The following is a 25108-nucleotide window of genomic DNA, read 5'->3' on the forward strand; positions in this document are numbered from 1 at the left end:
TCCAAAAGGTTTATTAAAACATCACAGCTTAAAGTAGCAACTTTCAGAGTCACACAGGACCCCTTCTTTAGGTATGTGACAGTCAAATGCCTGAAGAAGGGGTCCTGCATGACTCCGAAACATTGCTGCTTTATGCTGTGATGTGATTGTTTTAATAAACCTTTTGGACACAATTTTGGAGGTGTTTGTGTGCTGGCGACATATCTCTTAATCATTGTTAGAACAGATATGAGGGAATTCATAAAGGGTGTTGTAGACACCTTAACACAGATATCTTGAGAACAAGTGCCCCCACTGGAGGATTTCCCATCTATTCCTGTTCCAGTGGAAACTTGAAGTTCACATTCATTCCCGGACACATTGGTGATCAGAACAAATCAGAGAGATTGAATCTCTCTAATGGGAACAAAGACAGCAATAAAAATCTGACAGGGATTCTAACCCCTCACCACTTTATCCCCCAAAAATGGTGCCTTTAGTTATACTTTAAATAAAGTTTTATCTATTTAACCCTGGAGATATAACATTTCCAGGAATTTTTAAGCCATGAAAAAAAAATCCCCCTTTTTTCTGGGGAAAAATGGAAATTTTGGAAACATTTTTTTAAAAATTCAGTGTGGAGTAGTTTTTCAAATTGAAAGCCATTTTTCTACACTGGGAAGGTGAAATGCAGTGTAGATAAACATATTAGGCCTAAAATTTATCTGTTTTTCAGGTGTAATTTTCACTATAAATGAAGGGATTGTGTATTTATGTGAGGCCATGGTTTGTAAATGCTGCTGCTGAAGAAACTCTTTGTGATGATCCAGAAGCAGCAGAAAGAGTGTTTCTGGAATGAGAACTCTGGAGGGAAAAGCTACAAGCACTTTCATTATGGTCCTCATCATTTCATTCCATAAAGTATGTTTTAATGTCTTTGGCGCACCTCTGCATGCCAGGTTGTGTTTGTCATAATTGTAGTATTTATAAAAGAATATTTCTTCTCACATTATTTGCAAATTGCAGCTTTGGTCTCAGCAGAAATTGAACTTTGGAAATATTTCCAAACTCCAGAGGTTGGTCTCACCATTTTACTGAGAGGAGGAAAAAAAAACAATTTACTGAGCAGACTATAGGAAAACATTAATCAGAATAATTTAAAGGTTATAAAGGTAAACAATTTTTTTAGACAGATTTACCTTCTTACCTGTCAATTAAGGCCTGAGGGAACAGATACTACCATCTACTGCAGGGGTGTCAAACTGGTGGCCCTCCAGCTGTTGCAAAACTACAAGTTCCATCATGCCTCTGTTTTTGGGAGTCATGCTTGTAACTGTCAATCTTGCAATGCCTCATGGGACTTGCAGTTTGGCAACAGCTGGAGGGCCACCAGTTTTACCGTGATCTACTGTATCCCAACAATCCCTCAACTGTAGGAGGTGCAACGTGGAGCCCACAAGCAAACAAAACTAGAACCTTTCCCCTGCAGTGCCCCCTTGTGGCAGAAATGCATATTTCTCTTGTTTGAGAACTGCATTGAGAAGTACATAAATAAATTCCTTTTGGCTGAAGACATCAAACAAGAGGAGTAAACACAAGGATGAAGCTGCATCTTTTCACCACATAGTTGAGACAGGATAGCTCCCATGGCAGAGTCATATACATCCATTTCCACTATAAAGGGTAGTTCAGGATCAGGATGTACCAAAATTGGTGCAGAAGTGAAAAGAGCTTTTAGCTTTTCAAAAGTAGCCTGTGCCTCAGGGTGCCAGGAATCTAGGAGTGACCAGAAAGGTGTGGACTGACACAGGGAAATGCAGGCCTCGGGTACAGTATAATACAGTTTATTATTAGCCACCCAGATATATATATATAAACGCACAGTGAGCAAACCAACCTTCCACTAATCTTAGGAGGTGCAGGAATACAGGCGTAGTCAGGGCTGGAGAAGTGGAATGGTCAGGCCGGCCGTAGGGTTCTGTAATGACCGTTTGATGGTACCTCTAGCGGTCCCCAGGACAGGATTCCCCAGGTCGCGGAGTCTAAGTCCCAGTCTGCTCATTCACCAGGGCCCCTGATGGTGGGGATGGACTTGGAGCAGACAGGAACCAGGTCGCGGCCCCTGAGTACACCTGCTAGCGGTAGAGGGATCCGCCAGAGGTATGTGCAGGTAGAAAGCCTGATGTGAAGAGGCAGAAGGTGTGAGCAGAGACGGCTGGATCCGTGCAGGATGGATGGATGGTAGAGTAGTTAGCGTGGTCAGACGGGCCAGGTCAGCAATGTGCGGGCAGCAAGGTACCAAAGGAGCAGACAGAGAATGGTCAGGGTCACAAGCTGGGTTCAGTAACTCACGGGCAGCGCGGTACAAAGGATCAGGCAGAGAATGGTCAGGGTCACAAGCCGGGTTCAACAGGAGACGATCAGCAGAGGTCAAGATCAAGCAGGGTCAGCAACGAGGCAGGAACACAAGATACCAGGTACAGGGGCTCATGGGAAAACATACACCAAGGCCCAGACTGCAGGTCTGGCCATCCCTTAAATACACCTTCTGCAATCAGCCCCAGGTTTGGCTGACTGCAGAAGTGAGCTTCTGGCTGCTGAGAGCACCCGCTGGTCAGCCCTGGTACTGCAGCCCACACGGCAGGTGAGTCCCACCACCAGTGCTGAGTCCATTCCTGACAGTACCCCCCCCCTCAAGGAGTGGCCTCAGGACGCTCCAAACAGTCCTTAGTGGGCCAAATGTTCCACCGCCCGGGTCAGGTAACTGGCTGAATATCCTACTGCCGGAGTAAACCGGCTGGCTAGGTTTCCTGCTTGTAGACTCTTTGTGTAGGAGAACCCAGGAAGGCAGGTCACTGGACACAGGATTTCCAGGAGCAGGCTGGGAATGAGTTATTGGCCAGTTTAGCTGGACATCAGGGGCTGGCATGTCGGGCTGCACAGCAGGCAGAGGCACGTCAGCGGGCACAGAGTCACCGGGCACCGAGCCATCTAGCAGAACCGCGGGCACAGAGTCACCTGGCAAGTCAGCAGGCACCGAGTCACCGGGCATGTCAGTGGGCACCGAACCATCTAGCAGAACCGCGGGTATCGGGTCACCAAGCTCGACAGCGGGCACTGAGTCAACTGGCACGACAGCGGGCACCGAATCATCAGGCATCAAGTCATCTGGCTCGACAGCGGGCACCGAATCAACTGGCACCGAGTCAACTGGCACGACAGCGGGCACCGAGTCACCGGGCATGTCAGCGGGCACTGACCCATCTAGCAGAACCGTGGGTACCGGGTCACCAAGCTCGACAGCAGGCACCGAGTCAACTGGCACGACAGCGGGCACCGAATCATCAGGCATCAAGTCATCCGGCTCAACAGCGGGCACCAAGTCAAATGGCACGACAGTGGGCACCGAGTCAACTGGCACTGAGTCAACTGGCACAACAGTGGGCACCGAGTCAACTGGCACGACAGTGGGAACCGAGTCAACTGGCACCGAGTCAACTGGTACGACAGTGGGCACCAAGTCAACTGGCTGAACCACGGAAGGCGGGTTCTCAGACGACAGGCTGACCGGTTTGGATACTGGCAGGATGGTACAGCGAGTGGGAGCAGGGGACTGAAATGTGGTAGATAGCAGGGTATACTGGGCTGTCACTGGGGGTGCTGTCGGGAATGCAGGAAGAGAGCTTTGAACAGAGGAATGATGAGAAGCAGGACTGGTTTGTTGCAAGCTGACTGAGGCTAGCTGTAACAAGTCTGACCATGTCTGCAGTAAGGGTTGGACAACGCTCAGCTTACACAAGGCCTGTCTGGTCGAAGATTGCACTGCGTTTATACACTTCTTTAGCACATGTGGTGAACATGCTGAATACTGCTCCAAGAAGCAATCCGGATCATCCTCCAACAACCATACCAGTGATATTATTTGACTCACCCTGAATGGAGGAAGGAATTCATCCCTGCTTTCAGGGGTACTAGATGAAGCCAACTCAACACAAGCCTGAATCAATGGTTGCACCTCAGAGAGCTCTAGGTCCTGACCTACTAGGGAATGAGCGACCCGTATGCACTCTAGCAGCTGATCCCTGGTATACTCCCGCAGAGTCTGATAGGCATATTCTCTGTCATCAAAAACTAGCATAGACAAATACACAACCTCATCAGGATGCATCCTTAACAACAAGTCAAGATGGCTTCCCTGTGCAGCCACTTCTGGTCAGGAAAGGCCTTGGTGTGATGTCAGGAATCTAGGAGTGACCAGAAAGGTGTGGACTGACACAGGGAAACGCAGGCCTCGGGTACAGTATAATACAGTTTATTATTAGCCACCCAGATATATATATATATATAAACGCACAGTGAGCAAACCAACCTTCCACTAATCTTAGGAGGTGCAGGAATACAGGCGTAGTCAGGGCTGGAGAGGTGGAACGGTCAGGCCGGCCGTAGGGTTCTGTAATGACCATTTGATGGTACCTCTAGCGGTCCCCAGGACAGAATTCCCCAGGGCGCGGAGTCTAAGTCCCAGTCTGCTTATTCACCAGGGCCCCTGATGGTGGGGATGGACTTGGAGCAGACAGGAACCAGGTCGCGGCCCCTGAGTACACCTGCTAGCGGTAGAGGGATCCGCCAGAGGTATGTGCAGGTAGAAAGCCTGATGTGAAGAGGCAGAAGGTGTGAGCAGGGACGGCTGGATCCGTGCAGGATGGATGGATGGCAGAGTAGTTAGCGTGGTCAGACGGGCCAGGTCAGCAATGTGCGGGCAGCAAGGTACCAAAGGAGCAGGCAGAGAATGGTCAGGGTCACAAGCTGGGTTCAGTAACTCACGGGCAGCGCGGTACAAAGGATCAGGCAGAGAATGGTCAGGGTCACAAGCCGGGTTCAACAGGAGACGATCAGCAGAGGTCAAGATCAAGCAGGGTCAGCAACGAGGCAGGAACACAAGATACCAGGTACAGGGGCTCATGGGAAAACATACACCAAGGCCCAGACTGCAGGTCTGGCCATCCCTTAAATACACCTTCTGCAATCAGCCCCAGGTTTGGCTGACTGCAGAAGTGAGCTTCTGGCTGCTGAGAGCACCCGCTGGTCAGCCCTGGTACTGCAGCCCACACGGCAGGTGAGTCCCACCACCAGTGCTGAGTCCATTCGTGACACAGGGGTCCACACAAAGGGTGTCCCTTTTTTGATAGCTGTGTATTTGGAGCTATCACCTTAGAGAAGTTTCTTATGAATTTTCTGTAGAAGTTGGTAAAACCGACAAAACATTGAATTTCCCTAACATTTCCAGGGGCAGGCCAGTGTACCACTGCTTTGATCTTCTCGGGATCCATGCTCACTCCTTCTGGAGAAATAACATATACCAAGAACTGGATCTGGGTTTGTTCAAACCCGCATTTCTCCAATTTAATGTAAAGTCTAATCTTCCTTAATCTTTCAAAGACTGTTCAAAGATGTTTGCAGTGCTCCTCCAGATTATCGGAAAAGATGAGAATATCATCCAGATAACAAATCACAAATTGTTCCAACAGATCACGAAAAACATCGTTGATGAAGTGTAGAAAAGTTGCAGGTTGCAAAATCCAAAAGGCATAACCAAGGACTCAAAATGCCCATACCTGGTTCTAAAGGCAGTTATCCATTCGTCTCCTTGTCGAATGCAGACAAGGTTACATACTTGGTCGGCTATAGGGGGAGGTTGAAGGCCGGATTTTTTTTTTTTTTATCATTTGGAAATAAAAGAGTGTGCTTGCCCCATTTTTAGGGGCGGTTGGATGCCGGATTTTTTTCTTTTTTTTATCATCTAGAAATAATTTTCTTTTTGTTTTTGAAAGATAAGTGTAGTGTTGCTTCAAGTATATCTTTTTGCTGATAAACTAAGAAAAGGTAGCTTAGGACAGGTGAGTAGATATGTATATAAAAACAAAAAGGGTAGATATACTGATTATATTGTGGCCTCGTGGAGCGATGGGCAGATTCCTTTCTGCCCTTCTATGCTCCAGTTTTGGTCCGCGCTGTTCCGTGTTGGCGATGGTCTCCAACATGGTGCCCACTCGGTCTCCAGAAACCAGTCATTCCGGGGCCGGATGTGACATCAATGCGTATGACTCGATTGCGCCTGCGCAGTTGTGTTGAATGCTGGGAATCACATGATAGGCGCCATCTTCCCCTCCGGCGGCTATTATCTGCACATGGGAGGAGAAACACACACATCCTATTCATGCTGGAACCTATAAAAAGCCTCTAGTGCCATTATATGATGCAACTTCTAATATTGAGTTTGGTCCCGGGAGGAATTACATGTATGATGCCCGGTCCCGACACCTTGGTGGGTTAAAGTCTGAACAACAAGAGTGTGCTTTGGATGTCCAGTCTATACAGCACTTTATTTTTATGCCGTTCATGGCAAACTTTATGAATGCAAGTGACCATTTTGAATTTCTATATTGGAAAAAAATGTTTGAATTAATGTAGTTTAGATTTTCAATTTATTATCCCTTTCTGTTGCTGCTGAGAGTGTATCTTTAATTGTGGAGGTACAGTTGTTTTCAAAATAATAGCAGTCAGACATCACTAACCTGATCAATCACTGTTTTTGGTAGAAATGATATTTCTACATGGCAAATAATTTACTAGCGGGTGTAGTAGATAGAAATCCAACAGACCCAACAGTCATGACATGCATGCTGCTGATTCTGTGTAATTGAATCACTAATTGAAAGGGGCATGTTCAAAATAATAGCAGTGTGGAGTTCTATTAGTGAGGTCATTCATTCTTTGAAAAACAGGTGGCAATTATTGCCCTTCACGCCTAAGGGTAAAACAAATCTAAATGCCTAAGCACAATTCTGCAACGTTGACATGTTAGTAAAACCGTACATATCGTCACAACTACTTTGTACATCCAGGTGGATTATACCTTGTTTTTTTCAGGACAAATTGGGCTTTCATTTGGTGGTAAATGGTCATGGATAGCTCCTAATTTTTTTTTATTATTAAAGGAAAACTGGGCCAAAATAGTAAAAAAAATCATTTTTTTAAATTTAACTGTGTGTTTCTTGTTACGACCATAACCTACCACCAAAGAACAACCCAAAATACATTCTCCAGTTCTTGACGATTGCAGCGATACCATATATGTGTATGTTATTTGTTGTTTGTACCCGTAGTACAGCCCAGAAACAACAGTGCGCATTTTGTTTTTGTCTTTTTTTTAATTTATTTTTTTTTACATAAAACACACTGTCACTGACATTGACATTAACACTAACTGACACTGATACCAATTTTTTTTTTTAATCCTGACCTTTGACCCTGACCTTTGCCCTTGACCCTGACCTTTGACCCTGACCTTTGACCCAAACACTAACCCTGGTACTGAACTAGATCAAACCTTGATCTAGGTATTTTTCTTTATTTTTTAATATTTATTTATCTTTTTTTTTTTTTTTTTTTTTACAAACTTTTTTTTTTCTCTCTCTATGTCAGGAGTTCGAGAGATACAATGTATCTCTCTTCTCCATTCATAGAGAGAGAGAAAACAAGGGGGCCAGGCTGCACAGTGATTGATCACTGTGATAGCCAATCAGAGGCTATCACAGCGATCACGTGACCCGGAATCGGGAGTCCCGGGTCCCGATCGTTAGAACGGGACCCGGGGCTCTCAGTGACACCGCGGTCTTGGTGCTGGGAGCGCGCCGAGTGGCGCGCTCCCAGCACAAAGACAGGTACGCAAATATGCGGCCCCACGGAAAAAAGCCCAGGTCCGTGAGGCCGCATATTTGTGTTACGTCGGCGTCAAGGGGTTAAGGAAGGAAGGCAGCAAATGTTGTACATGCTGGTTACAGTGCATTTCTCTCTGAAATTCTGAGGAAAATGGGTTGTTCTAGACATTGTTCAGAAGAACAGCATACCTTGATTAAAAAGTTGATTGGAGAGGGGAAAACATATAAAGAAGTGCAGAAAATGATAGGATGCTCAGCTAAAATGATCGCAAATGCTTTAAAATGGCAACCAAAACCTGAAAGACATAGAAGAAAGCGAAAAACTACCATTCGAATGGATAGAAGAATAGCCAAAATGGCAAGGACTCAGCCAACAATCAGCTCCAGGAAGATCAAAGAAGGTCTAAAGTTACCTGTGAGTACTGTTACAATTAGAAGACGCCTATGTGAAGCCAAGCTATCTGCAAGAAGCCCCCGCAAAGTCCCACTGTTGAAAAAAAGACATGTGCTGAAGAGGTTACAATCTGCCAAAGAGCACATTGACTGGCCTACAAAGAAATGGCGCAACATTTTGTGGACTGATGAAAGTAAGATTGTTCTTTTTGAGTCTAGTGGCCGGAGACAGTTTGTCAGACAACCCCCAAACACTGAATTCAAGCCACAGTACACTGTGAAGACAGTGAAGCATGGTTGCGCAAGTATCATGATATGGGGATCTTTCTCATACTACGGTGTTGGGCCTATTTATCACATACCAGGGATCATGGATCAGTTTGAATACATCAGAATACTTGAAGAGGTCATGCTGCCTTATGCTGAAGAGGAAATGCCCTTGAAACACACCAGTAAACGTGCAACATCTTGGTTCCAGACCAACAAGAGTGACGTTATGGAGTGGCCAGCCCAATCCCCGGATCTTAATCCAATAGAAAACTTGTGGGGTGACATCAAAAATGCAGTTTCTGAGGCAAAACCAAGAAGTAGAGAAGAACTGTGGAATGTAGTCCAATCATCCTGGGCTGGAATACCTGTTCACAGGTGCCAGAAGTTGGTTGACTCCATGAAACACAGATGTACAGCAGTTCTCAGAAACAGTGCTTATACAACTAAATATTAATGAAGTGATTCAAAGAAAAGCAAAATCTTCAAACATTTTTCAGTTTATATAGTGAATGTTTGAGTTTGTAAAGAAGAATACAAACACTGCTATTTTTTTGAACAGTCTAATATTCACTTTTCTTCAATTTTTTTAGACACAACACAAATTTGATCTATTTTTCTTCATGTTTTGATTTGGAATAGAATGTGTAGTGTTCCCAATGCATTTGTGTGTATGGAAATAAAAGCTATTAGAAGGATTTTGAGCTTTTTTCACTTTTTTCAGCACACTGCTATTATTTTGAACACAACTGTATATATCTGTTAATAAGATATACATTATGAGGATTTAAGAATCTTCTGTCCCTATTAATATCGGTCAAAGTAGATCTATAAAAGGAAAATAACTTTCCGAGATACGCTTGATGCCTTGTTATAGTTTCAAGACATCAATATACATGATATTATATGAATTGATATACGCTTTGTTACAACAGTGTCTGTGATGTGGCACCTGTGGTTCCCGTGTGCCAAAAGATGACCTCATCCTATGGGGGAGACTTATTTTTCAAACACAGTAAAGTGTCTTCTTTTGACTAATTTTGGTGGTATGTAAGTAACATCTTATATGATTGGCCTTTCAATTTTTCAACTATAGAAAATATGTATAAAGGATTAATTACTGACAATTATTGTTTTAGAGTGGTATCCTTTTCCTGAGGAAGAATCTGTACTAAGGTATTCGAAATGCGTTGGATTTAGGCTGAATGCACTTGTAGTCCAAAAACTGATGTTGCAAGATGAAAATCAGCTTTACAGGATACCATTAGTAATTTATTGTAATAACTATAAATGCTGTGAAGCAAATATGTTGTCAAGAATTGCTATATTTTATTGGTGAAACGTGTTGTTTATTCGATATGTATCAATGTGTCAAATAAGATGTCAATCTTTTATATAATTGATTGTTTTGTATACATTCTATGGAGTGTGTTTAGATGGCTATAAGGAGAGGTTGGAGGCGGGGTTTTTTTAAAATTTTTTAATCATCTGGCAATAAAAGAGTGTGTTTGCCCTTTTTTTAGGGGAGGTTGGAGGCCGAATTTTTTTTTTTTACCATCTAGAAATAATTTTCTTTTTTTTTTTTAAAGGTAAGTGTAGTGCCGGTTCTTCTTTCAGGTACATCTTTTAGTTGCTAAGCTAAGATAAGGTAGATTAGGACAGGTAAGTAGATATGTATATAAAAAAATAAGATACATATACTGATAAGATAGCGTTAAAAAATAAATAAAAATATATTTAAAGATAAGATAGATATAATAGAAGGATAAGATAAGACAGAAGTTCTATTGTAAGATAAGATAAGATAGATGAATAAATACCTTATTTAAGTATAAGATAGATAAGATAAGATAGAAAGCATATTATAAGATAAGTTGTAGTATGTTGTCTTTGTTTTTTGTTTTAGCATCTAGAAAAAAAGGTGTGTCCTTCACTGGCTATGACAGGAGATTATAGGCTGGAATTTTGTTTTAAATCATCTGGAAATAAAAAAAAGTGTGCGTGCCCCTTTTTTAGGGGAGGTTGGAGGCCGGATTCTTTAGTATTTTTTAGATTTTTTTAGGTAAGTGTAGTGCTGCTTCTTCTTTCAGTTATGTCTTTTTGTTGCTAAACTAAGATAAGGTAGATTAGGACAGGTAAGTAGATATGTTTATAAAAAAATAATATAAATTTACTGATAAGATAGCTTTAATAAATAAATAAAAATAGATTTAAAGATAAGATAGAGGTGATAAGGTAAGATAAGATAGATGAATAAATACCTTACATAAGTATAAGATAGAAAATATGTTATAAGATAAGTTGTAGTATGTTGTCTTTGTTTTTTGTTTTATAATCTAGAAAAAGGGATTTGTGTTTGGCCAGCTATAAGGGGAGGTTGGAGGCTGGATTCTTTTAACATCTGGAAATAAAGGATTGTGCTTGGCTGGCTATAAGGAGAGGTTGGAGGCTGTTTTTTTTTATCATCTGGAAGTAAAAGAGTGTGCTTGCCCCATTTTTTGGGGAAGTTGGAGGCCGGATTTTTTCTTTTTTTATCATCTAGAAATATATATATATTTTTTTTAAAGGTAAGTGTAGTGCCGCTTCATTCTTTCAGGTATATCTTTTTGCTGATAACCTAAGAGAAGGTAGATTAGGACAGGTAAGTAGATATGTATATAAAAAAAGGGTAGATATACTGATAAGATAACTTAAAAAAAAAAAGAAAGAGATTTAAAGATAAGATAGATATGATAGAAGGATAAGATAGAGGTGATAAGATAAGATTAGATAAGACAACACAGAAGTTCTATTGTAAAATAAGATAAGACAGATGAATAAATACCTTCTATAAGATATATAAGATACGATAGTAAGAATATTAAAGGATACGTTGTAGTATGTTGTCTATGTTTTTTGTTTTACCATCTAGAAAAAAGGTGTGTGTTTGGCCTGCTATAAGGGGAGGTTGAATGTCGGATTTTTTTTAACATCTGGAGATAAAGGAGTGTGTTTGGCCAGCTATAAGGGGAGGTTGGAGGCTGGATTTTTTTTAACACCTGGAAATAAAAGAGTGTGCTTGGCCAACTATAAGGAGAGGTTGGAAGCTAGATTTTTTTTATCATCTGGAATTAAAACAGTGTGCTTGCCCCTTTTTTTAGGGGAGGTTGGAGGCCAGATTTTTCTTTTTTACCGTCTAGAAATAATTTTCTTTTTTTTTGGAAAGGCAAATGTAGTGCTGCTTCTTCTTTCATGTATGTCTTTTTGCTGTTTTGACCCTATGGTTAGTGGTGGGTTAAAAAAAGTAAAAATAAGTAAACCCCCCCCCCCAAAAAAAAAAAATAGACTTAAAGATAAGATTACTAAATACCTTTGTTTTTGTTTTATCATCTGACAAATAATGTTTTGGAAATCTGTGCTTGGCTGGCTATAAGGGGAGATTGGAGGCTGAATTTTTCTTTTGTTTTATCAGCTGGAAATGAAGGAGCGTCTTTGCCCAGCTGTAAGGGCAGGTTGGAGGCCATATTTTTTGGAGGGGGTTATTGTCTGGAAATAAAGGAGTGTGTTGTGCCGGCTATAAGGGAAGGTTGGAGGCTGGATTTTTTTTTTTTGTTTGTTTGATCATTTGGAAATATAACAGTATGCTTTCCCATATATTAGGAGAGGTTGGAGGCCATTTCTGGGAGCAGACCTCTGAGCTCCATGTTTGAAGTTCATTTGCTGTGTGACAAAATGTGCAATTCCCTGCTGCCTTTGGGGTGAAGTTAGGAAATAATGACACTGAAAGTGTGAATCATGTTTTTTGTACGTTTTTTCCGTATGTGCAGAAATGTGCATTCCTGTGTGAGTTCACAGAGCACAAAGGTATGAATTTGGCCTAAGACTCCATTCACACTTGTATGACTCCAAAGTTGTAGGACCTTGGGTGCAACTTGGACACAATTCTGGCTTTCATTAATGATAATGGACTACTGGTGCATTTTTAACATTCAGGTGTGACTTTTGAGGGTTTACATTGCAGTCTATGGCACTCAAGTTATATGAAAGTCATACCAAATTAGTGCATGAAGTCACTGCAACTTTAAATCGTACATAAATGAGTGGTTGTCATTAAAGAACATGGGGTATGACTGGTGACATACTTTAGTGTCCAAAGCCGCATGACAAGTTGCACACGTGTGAATGATTGTTAATGGAACCCCAAATGTGGGAAGCAAACCTGCAATTTGCTGTATGCAAAGACTGGCGAGAAACGTGGCAAAAAGAGAAGTAAAAAAATGTGCAAACTGGAGAATGCTTCTTGAGATTCTCTGGCACGTTTGTCGCAGGTAATTTTAGTGACAGAAATGGGCTGCCTTATGATGATCTGTAAAAAACGCACAAAAAAAATGCATGTTAGCAGGATGCACAGGTGTGAATGATGCCCAGAGGGTGCTGCCAGCCCATTCCACATGAGAATGCCATTCATGTGATCCCAGCCTGGGTACTGGGGTTGCCACCTCATCCCTTTAAAGCAGAACACATTAATTACACAGGTTCTGAAGCCCATCTAATGCAGAGAAGGCACCAAGTGAGTTGAATGACCACCTAATCAGCCACAGAACCTGTGTCATGAATACGTGTTCGGGTTTAAAGGGATGAGGTGACAACCCTCGTGGGTACATCAGAAGTCATAGGCAGACTGGTGCCAGGGCTGAGTGTGCGGAAGGGGTTAACAGCCCTCCGGCGCCCCCTAGCGGAGCAGAGCCGCATGTCCGCGGAGTGTCCGCGCACGGCGCCGGTTAGGAGGAGATGGTGTAGAGTGGAGTCCGCCGATGGGAGGCAGAGCGAGCCCAGCAATCCTCCGGAGAAGAATCACAGCTTCCCCTCCACACATCTCCTTCCCACAATGCACAGAGACCCGCACCCACACAGACCTCTGCTCAGGTAACATGGCGATCTGACCCCACACTCCGCCCGGACCCGAGAGAGAGCAGGGACACAGTGCCGACACCTGCCGCGGGGCGGGACCACCCGCCACCGGGGAGGAGGGGGAGGGGACGTCTATGTACACGGAGCAGCATGGCAGCATCGGAGCTTTACACAAAGGTAAGGGGGGAGATGGAGGGATGGATGGAGGAAAGGGGCGATGGAGGGGCATCAATATCAATGGGAGATCTCCATTGTGATCTGTGATCAGGACACACCATAGGATGCAAGGATAAGACGTCACTGTGGATGGGAGCCGGGCACTGGCAGGACACAGATCATAGTGCCTGCACCCCATGTGAGCCAGGCTGGGGGAACCCTGTCACTGGGAGCCGTGCATTGTGATCTGGACACACCATAGGATGGATGGATGGGGCATCACTATGGATGGGGGCCTGTCATTGTGATCTGTGATCAGGACACACCATAGGATGGAGGGATGGGGCATCACTATGGATGGAGGCCAGGTATTGTGATCTGTGGTCACACACCATAGGATGGATGGAGGGATGGGGCATCACTATGGATGGAGGCCAGGTATTGTGATCTGTGGTCACACACCATAGGATGGAGGGATGGGGCATCACTATGGATGGAGGCCAGGCATTGTGATCTGTGATCAGGACACCATAGGATGGAGGGATGGGGCATCACTATGGATGGAGGCCGGGCATTGTGATCTGTGGTCACACACCATAGGATGGAGGGATGGGGCATCACTATGGATGGGGGCCTGTCATTGTGATCTGTGATCAGGACACACCATAGGATGGAGGGATGGGGCATCACTATGGATGGGGGCCGGGCATTGTGATCTGTGATCTGGACACACCATAGGATGGATGGATGGGGCATCACTATGGATGGGGGCCTGTCATTGTGATCTGTGATCAGGACACACCATAGGATGGAGGGATGGGGCATCACTATGGATGGAGGCCAGGCATTGTGATCTGTGATCAGGACACCATAGGATGGAGGGATGGGGCATCACTATGGATGGAGGCCGGGCATTGTGATCTGTGGTCACACACCATAGGATGGAGGGATGGGGCATCACTATGGATGGGGGCCTGTCATTGTGATCTGTGATCAGGACACACCATAGGATGGAGGGATGGGGCATCACTATGGATGGGGGCCGGGCATTGTGATCTGTGATCTGGACACACCATAGGATGGATGGATGGGGCATCACTATGGATGGGGGCCTGTCATTGTGATCTGTGATCAGGACACACCATAGGATGGAGGGATGGGGCATCACTATGGATGGAGGCCAGGCATTGTGATCTGTGATCAGGACACTATAGGATGGAGGGATGGGGCATCACTATGGATGGAGGCCAGGCATTGTGATCTGTGATCAGGACACCAAAGGATGGAGGGATGGGGCATCACTATGGATGGGGGCCGAGCATTGTGATCTGGGATCAGGACACACCATAGGATGGAGGGATGGGGCATCACTATGGATGGAGGCCAGGTATTGTGATCTGTGGTCACACACCATAGGATGGAGGGATGGGGCATCACTATGGATGGAGGCCAGGCATTGTGATCTGTGATCAGGACACTATAGGATGGAGGGATGGGGCATCACTATGGATGGAGGCCAGGCATTGTGATCTGTGATCAGGACACCAAAGGATGGAGGGATGGGGCATCACTATGGATGGGGGCCGAGCATTGTGATCTGGGATCAGGACACACCATAGGATGGAGGGATGGGGCATCACTATGGATGGGGGCCGAGCATTGTGATCTGGGATCAGGACACACCATAGGATGGAGGGATGGGGCATCACTATGGATGGAGGCCGGGCATTGTGATCTGTGATCAGGACACCATAGGATGGAGGGATGGGGCATCACTATGGATGGGGGCCGGGCATTGTGATCTGTGATCAGGACACACCATAGGATGGAGGGATGGGGCATCACTATGGATGGGGGCCGGGCATTGTGATCTGTGGTCAGGACACGCCATAGGAGGGATGGAGGGATGGGGCATCACTATGGATGGGGGCCGGGCATTGTGATCTGTGATCAGGACACGCCATAGGATGGAGGGATGGATGGAGGGATGGGGCATCACTATGGATGGAGGCCTGGCATTGTGATCTGTGGTCAGTACACGCCATAGGATGGAGGGATGGGGCATCACTATGGATGGGGGCCGGCATTGTGATCTGTGGTCAGGATACGCCATAGGATGGATGGAGGGATGGGGCATCACTATGGATGGAGGCCTGGCATTGTGATCTGGGATCCGGACACACCATAGGATGGATGGAGGGATGGGGCATCACTATGGATGGGGGCCGGCATTGTGATCTGTGATCTGTACATACCAAAGGATGGAGGGATGGGGCATCACTATGGATGGAGGCCGGGCATTGTGATCTGTGGTCACACACCATAGGATGGAGGGATGAGGCATCACTATGGATGGGGGCCGGGCATTGTGATCTGTGATCAGGACACACCATAGGATGGATGGAGGGATGGGGCATCACTATGGATGGGGGCCGGGCATTGTGATCTGTGATCAGGACATACCATAGGATGGAGGGATGGGGCATCACTATGGATGGGGGCCTGTCTTTGTGATCAGGACACACCATAGGATGGAGGGATGGGGCATCACTATGGATGGAGGCCAGGCATTGTGATCTGTGATCAGGACACCATAGGATGGAGGGATGGGGCATCACTATGGATGGGGGCCGGGCATTGTGATCTGTGATCAGGACACACCATAGGATGGAGGGATGGGGCATCACTATGGATGGAGGCCGGGCATTGTGATCTGTGATCAGGACACCATAGGATGGAGGGATGGGACATCACTATGGATGGGGGCCGGGCATTGTGATCTGTGATCAGGACACACCATAGGATGGAGGGATGGGGCATCACTATGGATGGGGGCCGAGCATTGTGATCTGTGGTCAGGACACGCCATAGGAGGGATGGGGCATCACTATGGATGGGGGCCGGGCATTGTGATCTGTGATCAGGACACGCCATAGGATGGAGGGATGGGGCATCACTATGGATGGGGCCTGGCATTGTGATCTGTGGTCAGGATACGCCATAGGATGGATGGAGGGATGGGGCATCACTATGGATGGAGGCCTGGCATTGTGATCTGGGATCCGGACACACCATAGGATGGATGGAGGGATGGGGCATCACTATGGATGGGGGCCGGCATTGTGATCTGTGATCCGGACATACCAAAGGATGGAGGGATGGGGCATCACTATGGATGGAGGCCGGGCATTGTGATCTGTGGTCACACACCATAGGATGGAGGGATGAGGCATCACTATGGATGGGGGCCGGGCATTGTGATCTGTGATCAGGACACACCATAGGATGGATGGAGGGATGGGGCATCACTATGGATGGGGGCCGGGCATTGTGATCTGTGATCAGGACACACCATAGGATGGATGGAGGGATGGGGCATCACTATGGATGGGGGCCGGGCATTGTGATCTGTGATCAGGACACACCATAGGATGGATGGATGGAGGGATGGGGCATCACTATGGATGGAGGCCAGGCATTGTGATCTGTGATCAGGACACACCAAAGGATGGAGGGATGGGGCATTACTATGGATGGGGGCCTGGAATTGTGATCTGTGCTGTCATCACCCGTCCAGGCCATAGATCAGAGCTGCAGCCAATACAATGCTGGAGCTGGGAGATCCCTATCACTGGGAGATCAGTGCTGCTGTGATCTGGGCCGCCATCCTCTGCTCAGGCCACAGCAAATAGGATGCAAGGACTAAGCCATCACTGTTAGTGGGTACCAGGCATTGCCATTGTGCTGTCATCCCCTGTCCAGGACACAGATCAGAGCTGCACCCCATAGGATGCCAGGATGGGAGTTCTCCATTGATGGAAGCCTGGCATTGTGATTAATGCTGAGGATCCAGGGCTATCACCCTCTGTCCAGGCCGCCAGTAATAGGATGCAAGGACGAGGCCTCACTAAGAATGGCAGCCTGGCACTGACACTGTCCCCTCCGGTCCATAGATCATGTTATCCATATGATTCAAGGATGTGACAACACTGGATGGAAGCCTGGCATTGGTCTTGTGCTGTTTTCTCCTGTCCAGGCCACAGATCATAAGCAGCAGCACCCCATAGGAGGCTGGAGCATGGAGATCACGATGGGTGAATACGTTGCTATTGTGATCTGTGCTGAGTATCCAGGGCTGGCATCCTCATTGGGGTCACAGATCATCACTGTGAATGCAAGTCTGGCGTTGCTGTTGTGATCAGTGCTGAGGATCCAGGGCTGTCATCGTCTATCCAGGCCAGAGCAATAGGATGCAAGGACTAAGCCATCACTTTGAATGGGAGCCTGGTTTTGTTATTGTGCCGTCTTCCCCAGTCCAGGCCACAGATGATAGGAGCGGCCTACATGATGCCGGGACAAGGAGATCAGTATCAGTGAAGACCTTCCCATTGTGATCTGTGCTAGTGACCCAGGGCTATTATCCTCTGGTGGGGTCACAGAAAATAGTGGCACCCCATATGATGCTAAGATGGGGCATCACTATGAATGCAAGTTTAGCATTGCTGTTGTAGTCCATGCAAAGCCTCCAGGACTGTCATCCTGTGCCCAGGCCACAGCAATAGGGTGCAAGGTCTAAGGCATTACTATGAATAGAATCTGGCCATTGCCTCTGTGCTGTTATCTGTGCAGGCCACAGGTCATATCAGCACCCCATATGAGGCAGGGCTGAGATTGCACTATGAATGGAAGCTTGACATTGTGCTGAGGATCTAGGGCTGCCATCTTCTGTCCAGGCCATAGCAATAGGATGCAAGGTCGGGGCATCACTATGAATGCAAGCCTGGCATTGCCATTGTGCTGTGTTCCCCTGTCCAGGCTATAGATCATGGCAGCAGCCTATATAGTGTTTGGGCAGAGAGATCTGTCCATGAAAGCATTGCTGTTGTGACCTGTGCTGATGATCCAGGGTTGTCATCTTCGGTCCAGGCCATAGCAATATGATGCTGGGACATCAGTATCGATGAAAGTCTTGCATTGATATTGTGTGATCCATGGCTGACATCCTCTGTCAAGGACATATAGCTCATTGTAGCCCCCCTTACGATGCAATGCTGGGACATCGCGATCGGTGAAAGCCTTTCTGTTGTGATCTGTGCTGATGATCCAGGGTTCTCATCCTCTCTTGGGGTCACAGATTATAGCAGCGCACTATATGATGTAACATGGGAACACAAATTAATGCAAGCCTGGCATTGTTATGGCGATGTGTGCTGACCATCCAGGGCTGTCATCTCCTGTCCAGATCATAGGTCATAGCAGCACCCCATATGATGCTAGGGATGGGACATCACTATTAGTGAAGCCTTGTGGTGAAGTACATCTAGGGCTGCCATTTTCTATCCAGACCACAGCCACATGATGCTAGGGTTTTGACATCACTGTGAATGGAAGCCTTGCATTGCTGTTGTGATATGTGCTGATGATCCACGGTTGTCACCCTCTGTTGGGGCCACAGATCAACGTAGGAGCCCATATGATGCTAAGGCTAGGGTATCATGTTCAGTGAAGGCCTTGCTATTGTAATCTGTGCTGAAGATTCAGGGCTCTCATCCTCTGTCCAGGTCATAGATCATTGTAGGAGCCCATATGATGATATGCATGGGATATCTTTATCAATGAAAGCTTTGTATTGCTGTAGTGCTGTCATCCTCTGTCCATAGCTCAGACACACCACGCTGGGGCATCAATATGGAGGAAGCCTTGCACTCCTGTTATGATTTGTGCTCAGCATCAAGGGCTGTCATCCTCCATCCAGGCCACATTGATATGATAGGCTATGAAGCCTTCCAATTGTGATGTGTGGTGATGATCCAGGGCTGTCATCCACTAATCAGGACACAGATCATTGTAGCAGCCCATATGATGCTAAGGATGGGACATTGCTATAATGGAAGGCTAGCCTTCTCATTGTGATATGTGCTGTCATCCCCTGTCTATGCCATATACGTACATCATTGCAGCACCCTATGTGATGCTAAGAATGGGACACCGCTATCAATGAAAGCCTTGTATTGCTATTGTAATGTGTGCTGATCATCCACATACCGGACTGTCATCCCCTGTGTAGGCCACAGATTGTTATAGCCCCCCATATGATGTCAGCACTTGGATATGACTATGGCTAAAGCCTTTTGTTTGTTGTGTCCGGTGCTGATCATTCCGGGCTGTCATCCTCTGTCCAGGCCCCCAATATGATGCCAGCTCTGGAATATGGCTATGGATGAAGCCTTGTGTAATATTCTGTGCTGATCATGCAGGGTTTTCTATCTCCGTATAGGCCATATAACTCATTGTAGGCCCCCATATGATGCCAGGACTGGGTTATGACTAGGGATGAAGCCTTGTGTAATGTCCTGTGCTGATCATGCAGGGTTTTCTATCTCCGTATAGGCCATATAACTCATTGTAGGCCCCCATATGATGCCAGGACTGGGTTATGGCTAGGGAAGAGGCCTTGTGTAATCTTCTGTGCTGATCATGCAGGGTTTTCTATCTCCGTATAGGCCATATAACTCATTGTAGGCCCCCATATGATGCCAGGACTGGGTTACGGCTAGGGATGAAACCTTGTGTAATGGCCTGTGCTGATCGTGTAGGATTGTCTTCTTCTGTCCAGGCCATAGATCGTTATAGCCCTCATATGATGGCAGGACTTGGATATGACTGTGGATGAAGCCTTGTGTTTGGTCCTTTCATCCACAGCTGCCATCCTCTGTATAGGCCACACTGCATCCAGCTCTGTCTTTCCTCTCTCCGGATTTAGCTGCTAAACATCTGCCGTTCTCCTCGGCTTGCCTTAGTGCTTTGTTCTTATGGTTCAGGTCACTATTATGCCCACCATTAAGGATCGGATGGGTTATTATGAACTCTTGTTAGAACTCCCCCTCCCCGGGGGAAAAGCTCTTTTTGTGCTAGTTAATGTGACATTGGATAGCCGGTTTTCCTATTTTGTCCTTGACATGTGCTTACGTTCAGCAAATCCTTTCCTTTGCCCTTTTGATGGGACGAGGATGCGGGTAGAGGCGCGCTCTGCAATTATCCGGATGGGAATAGCGGATTATATTTGTCTTATATAGGACTAAGATGAAGAATTATTTCTTGTAGACAGATTGTAAAAGCCGGATGTGTTATCCGAGGCGGAAAATGTGTTTTCTATGGCAAAGTGGCCTGATGAAATTTAATTATGTGAGTGGAGGGAGTTCAGATGTGACTGCACACTCCTTATTAGCTGACAGCGATGGCAAATGGAGTAACATAAAGGAAAAATTGGTTCAGATATATGAATGGGACATATAGTATTTGACATAGTTGCCTAAATACAGATGGGGAAGCCATTTTGTACACAGGCCTAAAGCTGGCCATACACTATACAATCTGATTGTACAATCTTTTAGGTTTATGATCTTATTACACAGTTTTGGTTAAATCCAAACAATCCATTCCATTTTGTATCAAATCAAGCAGACTCATGCACTACACAATTGACCGTAGATCTGCATGAGATTGTATGGCCACCTTAAAATGTAATAATAACCCAGAAGCCGTACCAGAAATTAATGATGGAGCCTATACAGTGCCCACCTCAGGTTTGTCCAGCCCGCTGCCGATGGGTCACATGTGGTCAAGACAGCTATGAATGTGGCCCAACACAAAATTGTAAACTTCCGTAAAAACGTAATATTTATTTATTTTTTTGTAAAAATGTGTTTACAGTGAACACATGCGGTCAAAGAAAAATTTGACAGTATCTCTACTGGACTTTTAGAAGTTTTATCTTCCCAAAGAAAAATCTCCCACTCTTCGGCAGCACCTATAATTGTGAGAAACTGTTTTCAAGGATGAAGCACACGGACGGCAAAATTAGAACCAAAATATCTGATCAGCACCTTGAGAAATCATTGAGAATCGCTACTCCATCCATCCAACCAGACGAGCAGGGCCCTCTGTTTCCTCTTGTACCAAATTGTATTGTAACTGTACTGTCTACCTTCATTCTGTAAAGCGCTGCGCAAACTGTTGGCGATATATAAATCCTGTATAATAATAATGATGCCCTCTTTTCTTTTATAATAGTAAAAAAACAAACCAAATAAATGAAGTTTTATTACCCAGATAGGTAAATTATCTACATCACTGATCGTTGCCTTGTGATCTGCGTGACGTTTTCTGCTAATCAGCTATTTTTATTGTTCGTATATTTTATGTGTGGCCCAAGGCAATTCCTCTTCTTCCAATGTGGCCCAAGAAAGTCAAAAGTTTGGACACCCCTGGTCTACCTCATTAGGGATAACCCTTCTTCCTAGTGGCTCAAAACGCTCCATTGTTAAGCTGGCCATACATTATTCAATTTCCTTTAGATTTACCTTCAGCTATATAGTGCAAGGGCCTGCCTGATTGCATACAAATTGAAAGTGTTTTAGGTGTGACCTTATATTGTATTACTAAGGAGCCGGTTGTATTGAACTGTATTGTTGCTGTATTGTCTCCCGTTATATTGTAAAGCAATGAGCAAATTGTTGCCGTTATATAAATCCTGTATAATAATAATAAATCTAAAGGGAAATTGTACAAGAACATTGTATAATGTATGGCCAGCCTTAGGAATTGGGGTCCATTTCAGTTGCAGTTAACAGGTACACATTAAAACTAGAAAAGCTACAATTTCTGGGGAAATTGTGTGAAGTGTTCTTGCCTCTATCAGTAGTCTACAACTGGAGTGGGCGGAGTAGCTTTTGTCACTGCTGCCTGCTCACACACCTGGGTTTCTATGGCAACTCACTCTATAGCAAGGGCGGAGAAGAGCGGTTAAAAACAAACTGCTCCAACTTGCTCACTTCACTGGCAGTTGCCATCTTCAAACGGTTGTAGTTTTAAAATTATAAATCTTACACCGAAGAGCTTTATATTGTGAGAATCACAAGACCCAGACCTACATTTTGATGCATAGTATGTCTGAAATATTAAAAATGAAGGCACAGTCGCAGTTTAGATATTGCCCTTCAAATTTCAGGTGGCTAGAATGGAGTTTCAATGAATGTCAATGGGCGGCGTGAGTTGCAAACAAATGGTCATATTGTGAAAACTATCAGGACTATGGCTTAGCCGTGGACATTTTTAGTGGCAGCAGGGATAGCTGAACGTTTTGATATAGGATTTGTGTAGGTGGGCTTGAAAATGACAGAGTGATGGCAGTTTAGAAATCATGTCCTTATTTTTCAGCTCACACTCTAGCTTTTGTCAGCTCCCACTCTAGTTTTGAACATTCTGCCATTCATTCCTATGGGACCAATTTCACCACAAAAATGGCGATATTTCGTGAACCATTCGGCGAAACCTTCCACAAAGTCATAGCACACCAATCGGGAACAATCCGCACGTTTCGGTATATTACTGTCTATGTAGTGTAAAAACTGGGAGGAGTTAGGGTGGTACATTTAGCTATAATAAGAATATATATGTGAGATAACAGTGAAAACGGACAAAATACGAGCGCTGGATAGGAATCAAAGAGCGACTAGCATGAAAAAGCGAACCTCAGAAGCCTCCATAGTGGATATATAAGTAAACATGCAGCGCTAGTACAAATCTAAAATTGAAGCATGCGAACTTGAAATGCGATAATCAAAAAACGACGAAGCAATCACTACTTAATAACATACATAAAGGGGATTGTCAGATAAAATAGGCATCCAGAGATGTGATCAATGGTGATGAATATATGCGTCCAAAGCTGGTATAAAGTGCACAGTGAAAACTTTCAAGGCAAAATAGTGAAAAAATTGGTGACTTCTGTGACCATATTCCTTATTGGGAGATGAGTGTAGATTGCACTAACCGGAAAGCATGATTTAATGTGCGTTTGAGTGATTAATAACCAACTCCTGGTCATCCATATATGGAAACTGGATCTCAGCGGGGATCGTCTGGCCTGCGTCAGCTAGGTAAGTATCGCACCCTGAGGGTCTCCAGGTACCAGGGAAAGACAATCTTCTCTCCAGCAGGGGGAGCTTGTCTCACCATTAATGCAATAGCCACCAGGTCATCATGTTATGCCTTGAAAGGGGGGGGGGCTCGGGAGTAACGAGCCAGAACACAGAAAATCCTCATAGTGTAGTACTTTATTAGAAACAACGAGGGTATATAGCAAGAGTATGAACTCACATGTTGCAGTTGAGAGCTAGCAGGGAGAAATCCAAAATGGCTGCCGGCCGTCCACGAAGGCCGTCCGGTGTGAAGTCACAGGGTATAGGGCATATGTGAGATAACAGTAAGTGGTCTTACTTCATGAATGTACTGTTCCAGTGCCACAAAAAAAAATCTGAAACTCTCTGATATCCTTTCTGTCATAGTATACAAACAAAACGTAGGCGTGGTAAAGGACATGGAGGTAGAAGCTTCATGTCTGTGTTTTGTTATGACATTACAGTATATTTTTATATATTGTATATTCACAAGCAGAGAATGTGTATGCTGGTATGTAGTCTATGACCGCATTTCTTAAAGGGTTACCGAAAAACTGCTTATGCAGGTAAGGGGCGTCTGCAGATAAAAAAACAAACTGGTACACTAGGAGTAGGCCATATACAGTCCTCCTGAAGCCTGACTAGAAAACCTCTAAGGTGTTGCTAAGTGAGGCCCAGCTATCACTGTTCACTATCACAGGAGTGAGCTCCCTGGAGCTGCTGTATCAAGGGAGAGAGAGAGCATGTGAGGGGTCTGAGTCAGAGCTCACTCCTGTGATGGTGGAGGTGAGCAGTAATAGCTGGGCCTCACTTAGCAACATCCTAGAAGTTTTCCAGTCAGGCTTCATGAGTTACATAAATGGCCTACACCTATTGCAAGAGGATATTCCACTTTGGTCAAAGCTGCAGAGCTTGTTTTTATTTACAGACATCCCTTATTTCCTTTTGGTAAAGGTGAACTAACCCATTAAATTGGAACTATACTCACATTGGCTCCAGCAAAGTGGCGTCCTGCAGCTCTCCACCCAGTCGCTGACATCTTCGGGATGGCCGCCTTCCAGGTCTCGATTGCTGGTTGCTTTCAGGCGGGAATGATTTCACTCCTGTGCACTCAGGAGTTCAGTCAGGTTCGGCATTGCCGAGTTGGTACAGCGACTTGTGTGCATGCCGCTCACTGTACAGGAGTGGACAGGCAGGTAAGTAAATGTCTGTACTGCAACAAGAACCCTGCCTGTCCCTCTTTCATTTTTGGCATAAAGTTCCAGTTTAACCACTTCAAGTCCGGACACTTTTACCTTCTTCCTGTCCAGACCAATTTTCAGCTTTCAGTGCTATTACACTTTGACAATTGCGCGGTCATGCAACACTGTACCCATATGAATTTGTTAGCATTTTTTTGAGACCGATAAAACTTTATTTTGGTGATATTTATTGACCACTGGGATTTTTATTTTTTTGCTGTATAAATGAAAAATCCAAACATTTTGAAAAACAAAGTTTTTCTTATAAAATTTTGCAAATCTTTCTTCATAAATCTTGGCCAAAATGTATTATTTATTAGTAAATAAAAAAGAACCCAAATTAGTTTATAACCAAAAATTATAATTTTTCAAAAGTTTTTTTTTTTTTACATTTTTTATTTTGTTTTTATATTTTTTTTAATATTTTTTTTAACATTCTGTCACCCTAGCAGTACAGTGTCACCATTCTGACACTACTACTTGTGGGGGGTGATGAAGA

At 45.0% G+C, this 25108-nt stretch overlaps 1 protein-coding gene across 1 annotated transcript in view; it reads left to right on the plus strand.

The window, feature by feature from the left end:
- Window positions 1-13101: 13101 nt before the first annotated feature.
- Window positions 13102-25108, plus strand: part of LOC149455884 (unconventional myosin-Va-like) — a 241092-nt gene continuing 229085 nt past the window's right edge. Inside the window, exon 1 of the mRNA XM_089685755.1 lies at window positions 13102-13427. Within this exon, the coding sequence (XP_089541881.1) occupies window positions 13401-13427 (27 nt within the window). The 5' untranslated portion in view covers window positions 13102-13400. The remainder of the gene's footprint in view (window positions 13428-25108) is intronic.

The sequence above is a fragment of the Staurois parvus genome, unplaced genomic scaffold, assembly GCF_062004578.1.
Source record: "Staurois parvus isolate SC_StPar_1 unplaced genomic scaffold, SC_StPar_1.0 ptg000385l, whole genome shotgun sequence".
Taxonomy (NCBI): Eukaryota; Metazoa; Chordata; class Amphibia; order Anura; family Ranidae; genus Staurois; species Staurois parvus.